At 33.3% G+C, this 17,604-nt stretch overlaps 3 protein-coding genes across 7 annotated transcripts; 2 read left to right on the top strand and 1 right to left on the bottom strand.

Annotated features, from left to right (window-relative positions):
- Positions 1-919: 919 nt before the first annotated feature.
- On the top strand, positions 920-1,252 carry LOC108755490 (protein PET117 homolog, mitochondrial). The gene is made up of 2 exons (XM_018498521.1): positions 920-1,026; positions 1,094-1,252. The coding sequence occupies exons 1-2, from the start codon at positions 935-937 to the stop codon at positions 1,230-1,232; spliced, it is 231 nt and encodes a 76-aa protein (XP_018354023.1). The 5' UTR covers positions 920-934; the 3' UTR covers positions 1,233-1,252.
- Positions 1,253-1,324: 72 nt separating this feature from the next.
- On the top strand, positions 1,325-3,270 carry LOC108755488 (protein lin-52 homolog). 2 transcript variants are annotated; one of them, XR_001939770.1, is made up of 5 exons: positions 1,325-1,441; positions 2,082-2,159; positions 2,233-2,328; positions 2,400-2,950; positions 3,107-3,270. XR_001939770.1 is itself a non-coding variant. In XM_018498520.1 (4 exons), the coding sequence occupies exons 1-4, from the start codon at positions 1,336-1,338 to the stop codon at positions 2,531-2,533; spliced, it is 414 nt and encodes a 137-aa protein (XP_018354022.1). In that variant the 5' UTR covers positions 1,325-1,335; the 3' UTR covers positions 2,534-3,270. The 2 variants fall into 2 exon arrangements, 1 of the variants encoding a protein (XP_018354022.1); XM_018498520.1 differs by having other exon boundaries at positions 2,400-3,270.
- Positions 3,271-5,290: 2,020 nt separating this feature from the next.
- Positions 5,291-15,282, bottom strand: LOC108755270 (PI-PLC X domain-containing protein 1-like). Of its 4 annotated transcripts, none has more exons than XM_018498184.1 (7): positions 14,869-15,282; positions 10,352-10,583; positions 9,677-9,931; positions 8,267-8,475; positions 7,474-7,678; positions 6,592-6,862; positions 5,291-5,639 (listed from the first exon to the last, which is right to left on the bottom strand). In XM_018498184.1, exons 2-7 carry the CDS (start codon positions 10,518-10,520, stop codon positions 5,399-5,401), a joined length of 1,350 nt encoding a protein of 449 aa, XP_018353686.1. In that variant the 5' UTR covers positions 10,521-10,583; positions 14,869-15,282; the 3' UTR covers positions 5,291-5,398. The 4 variants fall into 4 exon arrangements, with proteins under 4 accessions (XP_018353686.1, XP_018353687.1, XP_018353685.1 ...); XM_018498185.1 differs by lacking the exon at positions 14,869-15,282 and adding an exon at positions 12,054-12,628; XM_018498183.1 differs by lacking the exon at positions 14,869-15,282 and adding an exon at positions 11,057-11,291.
- Between the last annotated feature and the right edge of the window lie 2,322 nt (positions 15,283-17,604).

Genomic DNA, 17,604 nt, shown 5'->3' with positions numbered 1-17,604 from the left:
TGATTAATTAAAAACCGACATCCTTACGGGAGTTCGCATCTTGTGAATATTGAAATGATTAAGAGTTAAAAACTGATAATATTAAACTAATTTTATAATTTATTAGTTTAGTAAACGTATTTACGCATTTAGAACACTCAATAATAGAATACTCAATTTTTCTTTAAAATTATGATTTTAGTGTTATCGTCAAAGTTTGATTATCGACAGAGATGATAACTGCAGAAAAAAAATTGTAATTTTTCTCCAATATATAGAATATTATAGTTTTAATAAGTATGCATATTTATTTATGTAATAAAAATCATGAATTTAATAATGTATGAGCCAAATATTTATGTTAATAATGGCAAACTTATATCAATCGTCGATAATGTCAGCGTTCTTCAATTACCTCCGAACCCTTTGTGCCCTTTTTATGCCACTAAAAATTTGGATTGACGGTATCTTTAATAATATCTCGTTGATGGTAATATTAATGACACATTTATTCTTAAATTTTGATTAAATTTTTATATAATATAAAAAGACTGAAGAACTTTTTCAATTAAGAATTACAGTAAAGAAGTCTTAGGTTGGTATTCATAATTGATTTTAATCATAATTAATTTCTTATTTCGAGACCGTCTTAAGTAATGTCTTAAGATGCTAATGCGGCCCTCTTATTGATTCATGACATCTCAAGACAGAACTTAAGACAGTCTTGAATATAAAAACCGACTATGAATACCAGCGGTAATACCATTAGGTTTCTGTCTTTTCTCAAGTTCACTTCCTTTAAACATTGCAAATTGAATAAAAATATAAAGCAGTCTTCGAATTTTGAATTGACGAAAGTTAAATAACGCGCGCGAGAATCGACAATAATCGATTATCCCGTCGTGCCTCGCGCGAGCAATTTCACGGTGATAACTGCGCACTCTTCTCTTCGAGAATGTCGAACGCGTCTAAAGTCACTTTCGGTTTATGTTGCATGACGTCCATCGGAATAATAGGCTACGTGTATTACAAGCAGTCTTACGACAGGTAGATATCGCGTTGAAAGACGTTTCGCTGTTCTCACAACTAACATTGGATTATAAAAACGTTTCAGGCAGCAACTGCACTTGGGTGTGATACGCGATATCGAACGACGAGAGCGCCGAAAGGCAGAAAATGTCTACATTCTGCAGCAGCAAGCCGAGTTAGCGAAGGAACTGCGCAGACAGGAGATACGAGAGAACGATACGTGACGATTGATGCGCGTAGTTGTTAGTCTGTTATTCGAGCATTTTCATAAGGAATAAAAGATCCGTGTGTAAAGTATTTCGTTCGGTTTATTTCACTTCATTTTGTATGCGCGTCGAGTATTCGTTGAAGCGTCCTTCGGAAAACACTAGAGTAAATTTACAGCTTTCTCACGTGAGCGTTATGGCAACTGACGAAGCAGCGGATCAATCGGGTAAGTTTGATGCTTTGCTTTATAGAAATGCATAAAAGTACTTGTCATTTTGGAGTGCTTTTGTCTCTGTTACGTATACATATTGGGGTTATAATCATACAACACAAATATATTGAAATATATTATTAACGTTACTTCTTTAAATGACTTTAATTTATTACTTTGTAGACAATTTTTTAACACTCAGTCATTATAATTATATATGCTGATTTTTAAGGAAAAAAAAGTCGATGTTATATCTAAATCATTGTATTCATAGTTCGTTCTTATTTTAAGACTTGATATTTGAACTATAAGAATCGACTATGAATATCAGCTTGTTGTTGCAAAATTTTACTATATGTGTAGAATATTGAATACTTACACTTCATATGCTGTTTTATCTATTTGTTGAGCTTTTATTTTATATAACAAAATAGAATAAGATACTTAAGTCTAATCAATGCAGCTTTATTTTCTTATATCTAAAATAGTACAAATTAATCTTTATGCTTTTATATCTACTAATTTTATTAATTAAATTTGAAACTAAACAGATTACATATATGTATATATGTATATATATATAATGTTTTTTAATATTATAATAAAAGTATTTCAACTGCAAAGAAAATAAAAATAGTTGACTCTTGTTTTATAGATTTGTCTTGCATAGAGGAGAGTCTCATGAGTCTAGAGAAATTGGACAGAGCATCTCCTGATTTATGGCCTGAGCAGAGTGAGTAAATTTTTTAAGGATTATTTATGAGTCATGTATACACAATACATCATATATGTAGCGAGCAATGAAGTTCCAGGTGTACATGAGTTTGTTGCTCAAAATTCACCGCAGACAGAACCATGTTTTTGGGCTGCGATGTCGCAGGATGACATAAGCCATGTGCATCGTGAGTTGATATGCTGCATAACATATAATTCTTCATCTCATTGCTAAATACCGTAAAATATTTTCTTGCAGAACTGGGTAATTTGTCAATGACCGGGCTTATCTCGGAAGTGAAAAGACTGCACGATTTAGCTTATCAACTGGGTCTAGAAGAGGCTAAGGAAATGACACGCGGCAAATATTTGAATATATTTAAACATAAATAATCAATTTTAGATTTGCAAAAAATAAAACTTGTGAAAATGCAATACTACAATCGGCATTCTTAAAAAACGTTTCGAGACGTTTTTTATATTTTTCTAACTTTAAGAATTTTCTGAAATCCACTTTGTATATCTCTGTACATTTACAAATGCAGACGGAAAAATGGTGCTTGAGTCACAACTAGACCCAAATGATAGGATTCCAACCTGATTAAAAAATAAAAAATGAAAAGCATAAATATGTGAACTACATCTGTAGTATATGTAAATATTTATGTTGATAACATACCAGGAAATACGTATCCGCATATTTGTATAACAGAGGACTACCGCTGTAACTTGAGCAAGGTTCACAGTTTCCTTTGGCGCATAATTCAACAGATAGAGCTTGGCTTATATAGTCCGAGCACTGCTGCTTAGGTACGAGTTCTAGTTGTAATGACTGTTGCGTCAATGGTTGCGCTGGATCACAGGGTTACAGCACTTGAACGTTACATAAACACAGCTTACAGTTTATGCTTTATGATAGTTTGTTCTATTAATACAATACCTTTTTGACCTAACAATTTTCCCCAGCCGACAACAGTGCATGTACTTCCTAGGCTGACGTATCTGTCTTCCGGTATAAAGCAGATTGGTTGAGCTGTGGCTGAAGAAGACCGGATTGCTATTTCTTCCCATAATGAGGCTGTGATCATCACAGTATCTTCGACTGTATATTTAAGAACTGTACATACCTGTAAATTCGATAGCCTTCTTCAAGCGAAGTAAGGCAACGTTGTTGGAATAACTTGCGGCGTTGTAGCCCGGATGTTTTACTACATACGATATGTCGTGGCTACTGGTTTTGTGTCCGCAAAACAAATTATTGCAATCTGGATTCGACTCTGTATTATATTCACCAATAAGCACAGAGCATCTAAAGATAAATAAGAATTATTATAATTACTGCATGCTATAATTTAATGCTACGATCGAAAATATGAGTAACGATCATTCGTTATATTTTATTTTCGACTGCTATATACGTACAATTTGTATCTGTCCGATTTCGCGAGTGCGCATGTAGCTGTAGTCAATACAGTACGCTCATTAACAATCACGCCATTGCACGAGTATTTGATCTCACCCGTTAATGTATCTAAAAGCGAATTCTTGCTAACAGTCTGAAAACGCATGTCTTACATAATAAAAGAAATAGTTAACTTTCTCTCTTTCTCATCCTTCGAACAAAATTGTATATAATTTTTGCTGTGTCACAGATGATGTTACAGAAATTCTTTGTCTTGCATTTTTATTGATAAATTTGGAACCAATTATCAGTACTTTTAATATCATCAATGAAAAATTGATGATTTTTTACAACGGTGTTACAATTTAGAGACAATTAACATTTCTGGGACATTCTGTATATTACACAATTTCTGTATAATACAAGTATTTCCGTATATATGCAAAGTACTTGCTTATGAAACCGATTCTTGCGACAAAAGGATACGATCCTAAAGTGTTTACGTTACTCCGAACAATACTTCTTCCACACTGAAAATTCGAAGATAGTTGCGTCGGATATACATCCAGATTTCTATCTGGATATACTGGCCGTTCGATGTAACTATTAACGCTGCAGCAAATTTTTACATGTGTTCGATCGTACCCGCATACCGCTTGTCGTAATCTGCGTTTAAAAAATCGACGTGTGTAAATATGTACTCGTCCCTTTGATATAAAAAGACAATAATCACGTTTACCTGTGAGAGGAAAGCGCGTTTCGATCCATTAGGGATACAACCCCCGGGCAGTACTCGATGAACACGCACTTTTGATCACTAGGACAAGAAAGAGAATTATTTTGGCATATGGTATCGTACTGATACCAAGGATTGTCGCACAGCTCCGAAGTTACGATCGGCAGTAAAAGCAGTAGCAACAGGCAGCACATTTTCTGGATATGAATGCAAACGAGATGGTCACACGATGAGAATAAAAGTTTGCTAGTTTCGTATAAGTGGTGATCTCGACGTTGTCAGTTGACTTCGAATAGCGAAATCTAATAAAACGACTTTTTCATAAAAGGAATATAGCAGCTCGGTCGACTTTTTAAAGAGATTATCATTCTCTCTCAGATTCTTTTTCTGAAAATCTATATATAAGTTGTATCTATATGTAAATCGTTTTCTATGTAGAAGAACCGCGACAGATTAGATCTCGTCAGTTTCGTATTCGCGACTAACATCGTCTGTACCGGATGATGAACTGATTTCGTTGCATCGCGCACCTGTATACGACAATTTCGTTTCTCTGGGTTACCTTGACTAGAGACATTATTTGCACATCCGGCGGAACTATAATGATCACGCGAAAAAGCAAACGTATTATGCGATTAACTGCGTTACCTAGATTTCTTGAAAAGGGTTCAATAGAGGGTTGCTGTAATTATTTTTATGTGAACTAAATTTAAATTACGTTAATTAAAACGAGGTACTTAGATTTTTTTTAAACGCTGCGATGAATTCACATACATACATCGTAGTAGTATTATTATTTAATAGGTTTTTAAATTAAAAGAAAATATGTTTATATTTTTTACTTTTAAAGTAATGAAAAAACAAAGAATGAATATTTTGAAAGATATTTACATTTTTTTATTATTTTATATATTGCTTAATTACATGGCCCATTTTGTGTATAAAATTTATTAATATTCGTACAACACGTAACTGTAAATAAAATCGTAGAAGCAAAATAATAAGTTATTAAGTACTATTTGTATAAAAACTGATTTGTTGGAATTAATGTGCATTAATAAACTTTAGTTTGTACGTTTTTTTTTTTCAATTCTCGCGTTAACAGGGAATAGGAAAGATTTTAACAATGCGAATTTCGTCTTTCGTTCCATTCGATCGCGGTTTCGATGATACCGGACGATCGGACGAAATCGACAGCAACGATATTGGCAGTGCTTTGCCATTTGCTGTTGTACCAATTTGTAACGTTGATATTAACATTTTCCGCCATTTGGCGGATACTTCCAAGCCGGTTTAAAATTACATCCCACGTGTTGGGCGTTAGTTCTGCCATCGCCGATCTTGGTATTGATCTAGGTTGTCTGAAATGAGAATCGCCAGATTGATGAAATTAAAATTTGCACAGGGCATGTATTTGAAATACTTTTATTTAAAAAACAATATTTGTAAAACAATTGTATTTTATATTTTAACGGAGCGCATAAAAATAAGTTTGTATTTTGTATTTTATGGGAGTATATAAAAGTTTTGTATTTTGCATTTCAAATATTAAGATTGACAATCAATCTTATTGTTATAAAATATAAAAAACTTTCAATCTTTCAATTTTAAGTACAAAATACGTAATACCTTTATGTGCTTCGTGAAAATACACTTTTATTGCAAATACTGTGCTTTAAATAAAAGTATTTTAAATACATGCCCAGCTCTAAATTTACGTTATATCTCTTTGTGCTATACAGAGATATAGAACAAAATTAAAGATCTTTTTTTTAAGATACCCAGCTAACAATTGAGACTATTAAAAACTTAATCGGTCCAGCCATTATTAAGATCTAATAGATTCTAGATGAACTAAGCGTACTAAGATACCCGTCTGTCAATACTTGACTTGAAACAATATCTCTCAAGTAGCGAAAATACTTAAAATCAAAAGTAGATCTAATTAAATAAGAAAAATCCTATGTTCAGTCGGATCTTATTGCTTAAATATTTCTATGTGACTTTATATACATATCTCATTCTACAAATCTCACGCCGAAATCTTTTTCGGTCTTGAAACGCAGTAGAATCAGAGTAGTAATATTACTTTTTAAATTGACAAACATTTTAACAACTTTTGATGCTGATAAGCATCTTCATAAAAATATTAATATGTTGTTAATGACTAGTGAGAATCTTAAATCTACGAATAATTTATTGCGAAAAACATTACCTCACTCGAGATTATCACAAAAGTATAATATAATGAAAAGAATAGTCTTGAATAGTTTAGGACTACTTAATATTTGACTTTATATAAGATTCACATACCCAAGACTTTCCGTTTCGATGCGATTCAGATGGTTGAACAAATCTTCGATAGTCCTAACATTTCCCCATTGATGTGTCACACAAGGCCATATACTTTCGTAGCGATTGACGACTCGTCTCTCATCATAACCAATAATAAGTCTTTTCCCGGATGACCAGATCGTATTTAGCGTACTGGTCCACCCATAACTTTTCGGCAAGTAATACCCGGCGAATTGTTCCTCGAGGAATGCAACGAAGTCGTGATGTACCGCCAGATTTTTTCCGAAGCCTAACAACACCATCAGAATATATTTTCACATAAATAATAAAATTATTTATTTTATAGATATAATTTATATAATAATTTATATAAGTCCTAGCTACGACTTGCATAATCTTGCTGTTGTTATTGTCATTAATTGAGTAGTGATAAATTACATCATGATGTAATGTTAGCCTTGTGTTTTGTCTCTATGTTTCATTTATAATATTCATAATCTGTTGTGCTCGTTTCGGTTCGATACGAAACAAATAAGATCGTAGATAGGATTAGTTCCGATAGTGATAATTAGGTCAGATAATAAGTAAAGCATTTTAGAAATCTAATATGATTTCCGAATGTATGACGAAGGCTCTTATAATTTAATTCACTGATTCCCAAAATCCATTAATTTTTGTTTTTTGTTTATTATATAAAATTTTACACTAAATTAATAATCTTTTGAATCAATGGCATTTTTAATGTAAGAGTATTGCGAATAAATTCAACATGGCATTCTGGCATAACAGTATTTCAAATGTATTTTAAAGAGCACAGAAAAGAATGTTGCATTCATGGCTGTACTATTTTTGCCTGAATAAGAATTATTGGCCATTTGTTTTAACGCTAAAATATATTACCAACTGGAAATTCCTGGATGTCGAATATTACGATCTCGTTCGTCTTGTCGAGGAAGGTCTTCACCTGATTTATGATGGTCTGCATAGGAACAGTTCTGAATACTCCATGATTCACCCACCACACTGAATTAGTATTGGGATAGTGTCCGACTCTGATGTCGAGATATCTAACTCCGTAGATCAATTGCGCGAGCACGTCTACATCCTGCAGTTTAATTATCCTAACGATTACCAGCAACGGTTATTCCATATTTAATTCTTATCTGACTTTAATGCGTAAGCTCTCTTTAATGTCGCTTAAATATTTTCGCCAATTAAGCTTGATCTACAATCTTTGCTTCCTATTTCTTTTTACTTTTTGCCTCTTATCCTGTTTCTTTATTTCTTATTGCTCGAGATAAAAGTTAACTTCGGAAGAGACAAGCAATATTTGTCGATAAAATGGTTATAAAGAGTATGGCTATAAAGAGGGTAAAAGCAAGCAATAAAAAGAAAGAAATAGAAAACAAAGAGCATATCGTAGATTAAACTTTATTCGAGCGTGACAAACGTTTTGTTATTTGAATCAAAAAGAAGTCTCGAATCAATTTTGCAATCTATTTAAATTGAAAGGAAATCTCGAATCAATTTTGAATCAATCGAAAAACTTATGTAGAAATAATAAAGATTTTGTAGTCATGCGACTTTTGATTCGGAATTAATATTGATGCAACGAGATAAAGATATGTAGATTATCTGATTTATTCACGCAAATATTCAATTGTTTAATTTGTATTATTAATTCAGAATTTACCTGCGTTATCACATATTTCTCGACGATATTCTCGGAATTCGCTTTTTCGTGTATCGCGTAAGACGCAGAATCGTGAGTACCGGGTAAGAACACCCTGCTCATCGGCAGTGATCCTAAGATAGCCCTCTTCTCCGACATCCAGTGAGGCTGTGTTTGCAGACAATTTGTCATCCTTACCGTGTCATTTCTCAGCCAAGCAACATGGTACTCTATTAAAGCGAAATTCTGTGTTAAGCTCGGATATATGTAAACCACCAAAATATATGACAAGAAAAAAATAATAGACATAAATATAACAGCCTTTGGACTGTTTCTCGAAGTATAAAAAAGTTTTTCTCGAATTATAAAAAGTAATTTAGTTCTTGCAATAAATTCAGATGAACAAAACAATATCTTTTGTGCATTATAATAAATATAAATATATGAAAGGATTTTTATAATTTAAAAACTACGCTCGAGACTCGCTGTATATAATATATTGTTTAAAAATATTCACAAAAACATCTCTATGCTTATATTTATTATTTGCATATATAAGACAGGAAAAATTACGTTGTAAAAGTAAGTAGTTACTAATTCTAAAAAAATTCTAAAAAATAATTCGTTAGGTATTATTCTTAATAAAAAGTAATGCCCAATTTTTCACCTCTATAGATAACTTTATCCATATATCTTCCAGATTACAATAGAGATATCTCCTGAATAAGATATATCCACAACTTATCTAGAAGTGAAGAAATTGAGCATAAGTCAATAACAAATTATTTTTTAATGTTAAAACGAGACTAATTAATAATAAAAAAAATTTATATTCAGTTTCATTAAATTCATTCTTTTTTGTATCATGAGCTTTATAATAAATCTTGATTTATCAATTTATATCTATTTATGAATCAAATCTGTTCTTAACAGATACAAATCTATAATCACATCGGTAGATAAGAATATAAACTCTATGAAATTTTATTTTAAAGAAATTAACGTTCGATTATCAATATCATAAAAACGATTCTTCTATAGTAGTATAGAGCTTACGAATATACGGGAAGATAGATTCCAAATGTATGAAGAGTATAAAGAAGAAAAAAATTTTTTCATGCATGAATATATATAAATACGTGTAAACATACATAAACATATATAATTGTATATAAAACATGTTCATACATCCTTCTTTTGTTCAATTACTTTTTAGTATAATAAAAATAATAATGAAAAAACATCAAAAATAATTAAAGGGACAACTTTCGTATTGTTTGTTTTAGAAAAAAAACCATGTTTGGAAAAATATAAAAAAATTGCTCGTACATATATAATTACGTATAACATACTTGATTAATAATCTATATCGAAATTATGTAATTGCGATGTGTGTGTGTGTGTGTGTGAATATATATGTCACGTACGTACGTAGGCATTGCTGAACGAACGTGAGATTCGAGGTGGGAACAAACGTAGCCTGCAATCCGGTCCTCTTTATACCACTCGGTGCGTTTGGTATCAGGGTATAAATTGGCTCGAGGCCGTTCGTGGGCTCGCCCGTGTAAAGAGCGATCGTATCGCCCGGTCGATACCTGGCGTGATTCCAATAAATCTCGATCTCCCGTATCATTCGAATGGACATTATAGGCGATATAATCAGGCCGACATGCGCGCGTTGGAAATCTGAAACGAGGAACAGGTGTTTCGATGCAAGGACACTCGGTAATGAACGTGCTCGTTGCAATAATTTCAATGACAATAATCTCTTTGTCGAAAACAGGAGCAATTGTTGCTTCGCGAAACGAAAACATGCATTAACATGATTGCATAAGTCATAATAAAAATATTTCCTCATACCAATACGTAAGCTAACTTTAATTTCAATTTAACTCACTTTTTATAATTCTAAGAAAAAGATAAAGAATAAATTAAACTGAGATTAAAGTTAATCTACATGTAAACATTAATTAGAAAATTCGTCGATCTTGACATTTATATTTAATAAATCGTCACGACGATACGATTTATATGTTGCATTTCTTATTAAAGTTTGCTATTATATTAGGAATCACGTTGTTGTTACACTGTGATTTTAAAACTTACCGTCTCCCGTCTCTGGACCACAAATTCTCGTAGTCAACACGCAATCGACTATCATTAACCAAGGAAAAAGGGCGGGAACTATCGCAAGTAACTTCATCTTCGTGCTCGAGTTAGCGCGGGAGGATCGTAGTAAATAATATTTATCTGCCTCTTTTCGAGCCGTTGACATTCTTCTCGGTCTCCGACCGTTTTAATTCTTTAATTCTTTCCACGAACTTCAACTAGCTACAAACTGCAAAAGACGTCAGCCTTCACCTTCAATTCGATTTATTGTACTCTTACGAAAAAATTTAAGAAATTATCACCGTCAGGAAACTCACGACATATTTACAAATATAAACAGTTTTAATAAACAAGAATGCATTTGACGTATCATTATTGATATATCAAATTATTTATATAATAAAAGTAAAAGTGATAATTAATAGTTGATTCTTACTCATGTAAATTAAAAATGCATTTTTTTTTTTTTCGTAGAAAATGGATAACCTGAGATTTTGTGATTGAGGAAAACTTTCATTTAGGAATCTGTTTAATCAATTTTATTGTAATATAAATTCTTATCGTGTGATTTTGAAAGAAAGAAAACATTTATATAGAATTAAAAAAATTATGAAAGCTGCTCCAAATTATATAAATTACGTGATTTTCCTGTAACAGTAAGTTAAGAAAAGTTTGATGAGATGATCAAATGAGCGTATTTACTGATACTCGCTCGTCAGGCGCGATGCAATAACAATCGGAAAATAGTTGATCGCGTGAGTCGTAGCTCCTCGAGTCTTCTCGTGATTCGACGCGCTGGTACCTCTCTCCGTTGATAGATCGTAACTGATCGTCGTACCAAGTGCGACCAAGTCAAGTTGTGCAAGTTCAAGAACGTGAATGTGGCGAACGCAATGACGACAGAATCATAAGGCCGGCTACACACGTTCAGGTAAACTTGTCGCAGTTGTAACTATATATATATATATATATATATATATATATATATATATATATAAGAAAGCAGTTTTCTATCACACAAAAGTTCAAGTAAACTTGCACAAGTGGCTTGCGCAAACATACTTGACGAGTTTACTTGAACGAGTATGGCCGTCCTTACGATATCGTCATTGCGGTTGCTATGTTCACACATAGTTACTAAGGAAAACCATCAACATTTATTATAATCATTGATTATTTATCTCTTTATCCTGCCATCTAATCGTTACTCGTTATCGTTACGCAAGTTATTTTTTTCTCTCTTTTATGACGACATATTTTACATATGTCGCTTTTGAGGAAAAGTTTTCAACTTTGCCCCGTTCCGTAAATTTGTTTAATCATATCACATTTCTCGTCTGGAGGTATAAAGGTAATTTAACTAAACGAATAATGATGAAATTCTCTTAAAATTTCTGTTTAAGAATTTTTTAATAATTATCTTCGCGCCAGTTGACGAAATCAAAAGAATAAAATAAAGAAATTTAGGACGTCCCCCTTGGTCATCTTTTAATCTGAGAATCTGCCTACGCAACATGATTGATCTGGATTAAGATCGCTGAATCTCGAGGAGAGGTAGAAGGAGCCTCTTTGCTTCAGGAAATTAATGCAATGATATTTCCACGTGCTGTCAACACCAAGTCGACGTTGAATGGCGAGAGGTGGAAAGCAGAAGGATAGCGGGAGAGAAAAGGAGAAGGGGATCCAGAAGATATCTTACCATGAATTTACCGCGAAGAAATCGGCTCGGCTTGACTTCGCGATCGAATTCTCGATCATCCGTTCTTCTTGTTCTCTTAACATCGGAATAAATGCGTAGTTGTTTTCGTAATAATCGACGACAAGCGCGCAAAAAAAAAGCTGACTCACAACGTTACCGCGCCGAAGCGTAAAACTATGCAGCGTGATTCGATATCACGCGAACTTCAACGACGGCGGCGGCGGCGACGGCGACGATGGAGGCGGCGACGGCGGCGACGGCGGCGACGGCGGTAGCAATGGCAGCTCTCCACCACAAGCACGGCTTTTGCATACGTGACACGGCAAAAACGTTTCTTTCTCGGAAGAGACAGCAGGATGTTGCAAGCGGGGTGAACATTGTAGCGGTGATATAATTACAGGCCGCTAACGGAGAGTAAAAGAAAGAAAGGAAGAAAGAAAGGGAGGGAGGAACAGAGCCCCCATCGAGGGGTAGCCGCTGGTATCAAAGGCTCTCTTGAAAAGAAGAAATGTTAGGAAGGCACGCGAAAAGAAGAGAATAAAAAGAATAAAAAGGAAGAAAAAAATAAAGGGGAATGAGAGAAGGGAAAGAAGCAGGAAAGAACGAAAAGAAAAGATTAAGAAAGGGAAGCAGAAAACGAACTGCTGTCTACTTATATATATTTATTTGCGACGTAGAGCCGCATGAGCCTGCAATCTTTATATTATTCTTCTTTCTATAGCGAACGTATATTATACTTATGCTTATTAAAGTACATTGAAAACTCAGCTGAGTTATACTCTAAGAAAATAAATTTTTACGACATTTTTACTTTAATTTTGTATCTCCTTTTTAGTTTGTCTTCTCTCTTTTCGAATTAATACTGTACGAAGAAAATTTCTTTAATGTTATGTATAAGAAATAACTTAATCTTCTAGTAAAGATTCGTTAACTCATAAACTAAAATTACGAATTTTGGTAAAAAAAAAGAAATACTAGGACATTTTCTTAATTTTTAAATAGTAAAATAATTTGCAATAATTTTATGTTTTCCAATCTTATTTTTTTACATTATGGTTCTACTCATATAGATTAATTATATTTATGTTGTGTTTAAATATTGCAATTTTTTTATACACTTGAAAACTTCAGAATTTTTTTAAGACCGTAATGGGTCTCAAGAACTCGTATGTCTTTAACGCCTCAAAAAATGTGTTCGTATTACAATAAATTAATAGGCAATACGTTTTCCCCTAAGTAGGTAATGTCAATTGTCGTTCCAGAGCATTATCAGTTTATACAATAATAATAGGTCGCGATACACGATTATACATAAGTGCTTTTCCATCGAGTGAGTCGCCGGTATGCGAAAGCCGTTAAGTAAAAAGTGTTTAACAGACCTTGAAACATATTCCAATCGTAAATTTAACGCTAATAAGAATACAAGAGTCTATTACGTCTTCTGTACTCTGTAAATTATCTTCAAATATTACCTAATTCATGAGCTAACGTGTCCTTTTAGTAACAAATTCCTTGCCTAATCTTGTTTTAGAGAAGAGATCAACATTTACTGTATTACCATTGCCTTTTTATGCATAATATATTTTTGTAGCATTTTTGTTCACGTATCTAATTAAAATTTTTTAAAAGTAAATCATTCGCTTTTAACCGAAAATTTTTTAACTATTTCTCGAAATTCTCATTCTTTTCATTCATAACTCCGTTTAATACATAAATCATTCGCTAAAAAAATAATATTCTAAATTAGTCAGAGAAGTCATCATTAAATCGTGGTTGGCATATTCTATGTAGGAAGTGGTGACACATTTTAAAAGATGATTGCATAAATATTATATATTTTACAATTGATTGAAGGAGAAATTAGAAACGCTTCCTGAAGTACTTAATCAAGATTAATGCGGAAGAAGACGAAAGTGAAAGCGAAGAACAAATAATACACTTGTAAATCCGCAAATTCTCAATATCACAAGTTCGATCTTTCGAACAATAATATGCGTTTATTCGTTTTATTCCTCTTGATTCTCGAAAATATTGAAAAAAAAAAAAAATCATAAAATTAGCATCTTCAAACATTTGTAGAATGCAAATAATTGATAAATTAAATATGCATAAATTAGAATTTTTTACTATTTATATTTAATACTAAAGAGTAGTGCATTCTCATATGTGAATTCTCTGTATATGGATTCTCGAAGCAGGTGTTAGCCTAGTCATTTCGCACTCCTTCACTCACAATCTTCAATCAATCTTTTATAAAACCCGACGCATACATGGAACGCATAAGAGGGTCGAGATCAAATCCGGGACCTGTCGACTACTACTCGACCGCTTTCACACGCAGGCACGCGTCACCTTCACAATATAAAGTAGTATTATATTTAATATACGTGACGTAGCAACGAGAAGTTCGATGAATATCATGAGAAAGTAAATACTTCTTAATTAATATACAAATAATTTTTATTGTCCTTCAAAATAATTCCCTCTGCAGACATTACACTTCTGACAATATTCGTTCTATCTTCCTTCTAATAATGACAGCTTGCGGAAACTCTGTGACAACAAAAACTTAAGGCGATATTCAAAGATGACTTTTCGTAGTTTCCATAAGCTGTACAAACGTTGTCAGAGTAGTGTCTAAAAGGGGGATTACTTTGAAGGGCAATAAAAGCCATTTGTATATTAATTAAGTGGTGGTATATTAAAATATGTCTCTGAATATCATAACGCAGAGAACTGCAAAGATGCAAAGTGATACGAGAAGTTTTTTGCAGTTATTCATGTAACACTAGCAAAAAATGAATCAGTTACGTACCTGCTAATCGGCTTCGTTAAAGATCACTATAAAGTTGACACTGGTGAAACATAGGTAACCTTCGTTACAGAAAATTTTCGCACGCGCGTTTGTTAGCTATATATAGAAAATAATCCCGACTCTTTCAACAGCGACTGTTAGTCTCCGGTGTGAACACGCACGTTGAAAATGAAAGCGGAAACGGGGGCGTACGGTGTACAATACGTAGCGTTTGCTCCGCTTGTATTGCGCTTACGTAAAAGAATTGCTGCGCAGAGAGAGAGCGTTATTCATTTCCGCTACCGCGATCATTGTCTGATGATTGTCGTACAGTAAAAACATATTGCAGGATTATCGCGAAACATAGCTGTGCCACTTGCAAACAATAGGAAAATGTTCAATATACAATTCTATGCAAGTTTTATATGTATACAGAATATAATAGAAAAGAGAATTAATGATAGGAATACATAACGTAATTTCTTTGCCAAACGTCAATATCACATGAAACTGTTAAATTATTCGATAACGTAACAATGCTGAAAAGTTTTGTTTTTTCGACTTGTGGAAAAGGTCCTCCGACTCGAATCGATAAAATCGATCACTTTAATTTATAAGTATATGCAGCAAATTCCAAATATAAATAAATCTTGTAGCATATAAATTCAAGCTATGTAATTCAACTTGAAAAATTCTTTGAAAAAATAAAAATAATATAACAAGAAACTTTAATAAATTCCAAGGATCCATATGTTCCTTTAGTGTGAAAATAATCGAGTTCCTGTTATGGATGAAAAATGATTGTTTCTTGAACAGTTTTATGAAGACGCGCAACATGTCTGTCATATCGTTGACAAGTATTGATGTTCTGTTTCGTGCTATTAGTTTTACGGAGGGATGTGTAAGGTGAGAAGATCTAAAGGGAAGAAAACGCAATTGTGACATTCTTCGGGTTTTTCTCATCTCCTTTATTTTACAAAACTGAAAAAAAGAAAACTTCTGCGAGAGTAACAAACTTTTGGCTTATGTGACTAGTTGTAATACTTAGCGGCAATACTAAATTAGTGCAGTGTAAGTATGTACATTTGTGTTTTACAGTAATCGACTGCGGGAAACCACGCAGGCTCAGTTTACAGAGCGATTACAGCTTCGACGATAATTTTTATCCTAGTACAAGACTTCGTTACGAAGTTTCTACGTGATAAAGAAGAAACGTCAATTTTTTTTTTTAATCTTTCGTTCGCACGGAGAGCGTCAAGCGAAGAATTAATACGACAAGAAAGGATAAAATATGCGAGTAAAATCGATAAATCTCGTCCTCGTAATTTCTCCGTCCATATATGCTGAGATTAATTGTTCTAATCGCTAAAGATATACCAGAATTCAATAACAAGTTACGCGCACCGTTGGTCTTAACGCGAGCGCATGAAATTTCGACATACATGAAACGACACACACGCTCTCACTCAGCACATTCCGTACATGTCATCGATTCCCGATTACCGGATTACATCGTACACATCTCTCAAACAAGATAATGAATAATTTAACTTACGGTATATAGATACGTAAATGTTAAACTACTTTAGGATAATGTTTGTTGTAGTCTCTCTCGTGGAAGACGCAGGTATGGCAGGATTTCCATTTCCTTCCTTTTTTATTTTTTATTTTTTCCAGTTTATTTATTTATTAGGAATAAATATCTTTTCTCTTCAGAGCACAGGCCATAATCTTGGCTTTCCACGTCACGGAAATAGAATGCCTCGAATAATTGCATTCCAGTCGAATTGATTTATATTTTTTTATCTGTCTGCGAAAGAGAATGATTGACACTTTCATTGACAACCCGGCCAATTATAGTACACGTACCGGAAAGCCATGATGGCCACGTAAATGCAGCACGTTTACACACAAGGATATATGTAGAGGATAATGTATTTGTTTATTGAAGAACATTTGCGATAATAGCGATATATTTTACAGAACTGTGTCACTTATTTCTTATATAACTTGTCACTCTGCATTACTCTGCAATAATGCGTTCGACTTGACTTCATTTCATTGATAAATATCTCAATAGGAAACATAATCGCTCTTTTGCTAAAAGCATTTTCCCGTTAAGAAGGTAGTGACACAGAAAATTTAATGTTCGGTTCAATCGAGTGTAAGAAAATCGAATTGCATCCCAAATAGCATGAATTGTATATGAGTATCGTAAAAAGTGATGGGGGAAATACACACACACACACGGGTACTCAATTGTAGTGTAAATCTTAATAAATAATTCATGCGAGAAATTACAAGGACGAAAGCTTGGATGCGTTTTACGCACAATTTTTCCTTCTTCGAAGCCGCGGTCGCTTTTATTTTCGTCGAGGAGATTCGTCGTAAATCTTTGTGAACACTTAATGCAGGCAAGAAATCATCGTAAACTTCAAGCCCATAAATCGAAAAATCGGACAGGTCCGTAAATCAAATCAATTCGTAACCGCTTGTATGAGTCATTACTCGATTTTAAAATTATAAGCTGCGTATTTTTCCCTCTTTAAAATACGAGATGTTTTTCCATCTGCTCGCGAAGTTGGCGCGCCTTAAATATTCTTTTCGTAATAAGAAGTTAAATGACTTTTCTTATTTGTCGTACGCTTTATGCGGATACATAATTATAAAGAAATATGTAAATAAAAACAGATACTTACTTTTGCAATGAGATCACTGATTGTGCAGGCGCGCGACAGAAGTATTACAACGTAAAAA

This window comes from Trachymyrmex septentrionalis, unplaced genomic scaffold, assembly GCF_001594115.1.
Source record: "Trachymyrmex septentrionalis isolate Tsep2-gDNA-1 unplaced genomic scaffold, Tsep1.0 scaffold87, whole genome shotgun sequence".
Taxonomy (NCBI): domain Eukaryota; kingdom Metazoa; phylum Arthropoda; class Insecta; order Hymenoptera; family Formicidae; genus Trachymyrmex; species Trachymyrmex septentrionalis.
This window is presented reverse-complemented; position numbering and strand designations above follow the sequence as displayed.

Excerpts from the sequence above, each read along its gene's own strand:
- LOC108755490 (XM_018498521.1), top strand. The coding sequence starts at position 935 with ATGTCGAACGCGTCTAAAGTCACTTTCGGTTTATGTTGCATGACGTCC. Across the intron at positions 1,027-1,093 it reads TACAAGCAGTCTTACGACAG|GCAGCAACTGCACTTGGGTG; the intron begins GTAGATATCGCG and ends AAAACGTTTCAG.
- LOC108755488 (XM_018498520.1), top strand. The coding sequence starts at position 1,336 with ATGCGCGTCGAGTATTCGTTGAAGCGTCCTTCGGAAAACACTAGAGTA. Across the intron at positions 1,442-2,081 it reads CGAAGCAGCGGATCAATCGG|ATTTGTCTTGCATAGAGGAG; the intron begins GTAAGTTTGATG and ends CTTGTTTTATAG. Across the intron at positions 2,160-2,232 it reads TGATTTATGGCCTGAGCAGA|TTCCAGGTGTACATGAGTTT; the intron begins GTGAGTAAATTT and ends CGAGCAATGAAG.
- LOC108755270 (XM_018498184.1), bottom strand. The coding sequence starts at position 10,520 with ATGTCAACGGCTCGAAAAGAGGCAGATAAATATTATTTACTACGATCC. Across the intron at positions 7,679-8,266 it reads AGAAATATGTGATAACGCAG|GATGTAGACGTGCTCGCGCA; the intron begins GTAAATTCTGAA and ends ATTAAACTGCAG. Across the intron at positions 6,863-7,473 it reads CATCCAGGAATTTCCAGTTG|GCTTCGGAAAAAATCTGGCG; the intron begins GTAATATATTTT and ends TGGTGTTGTTAG.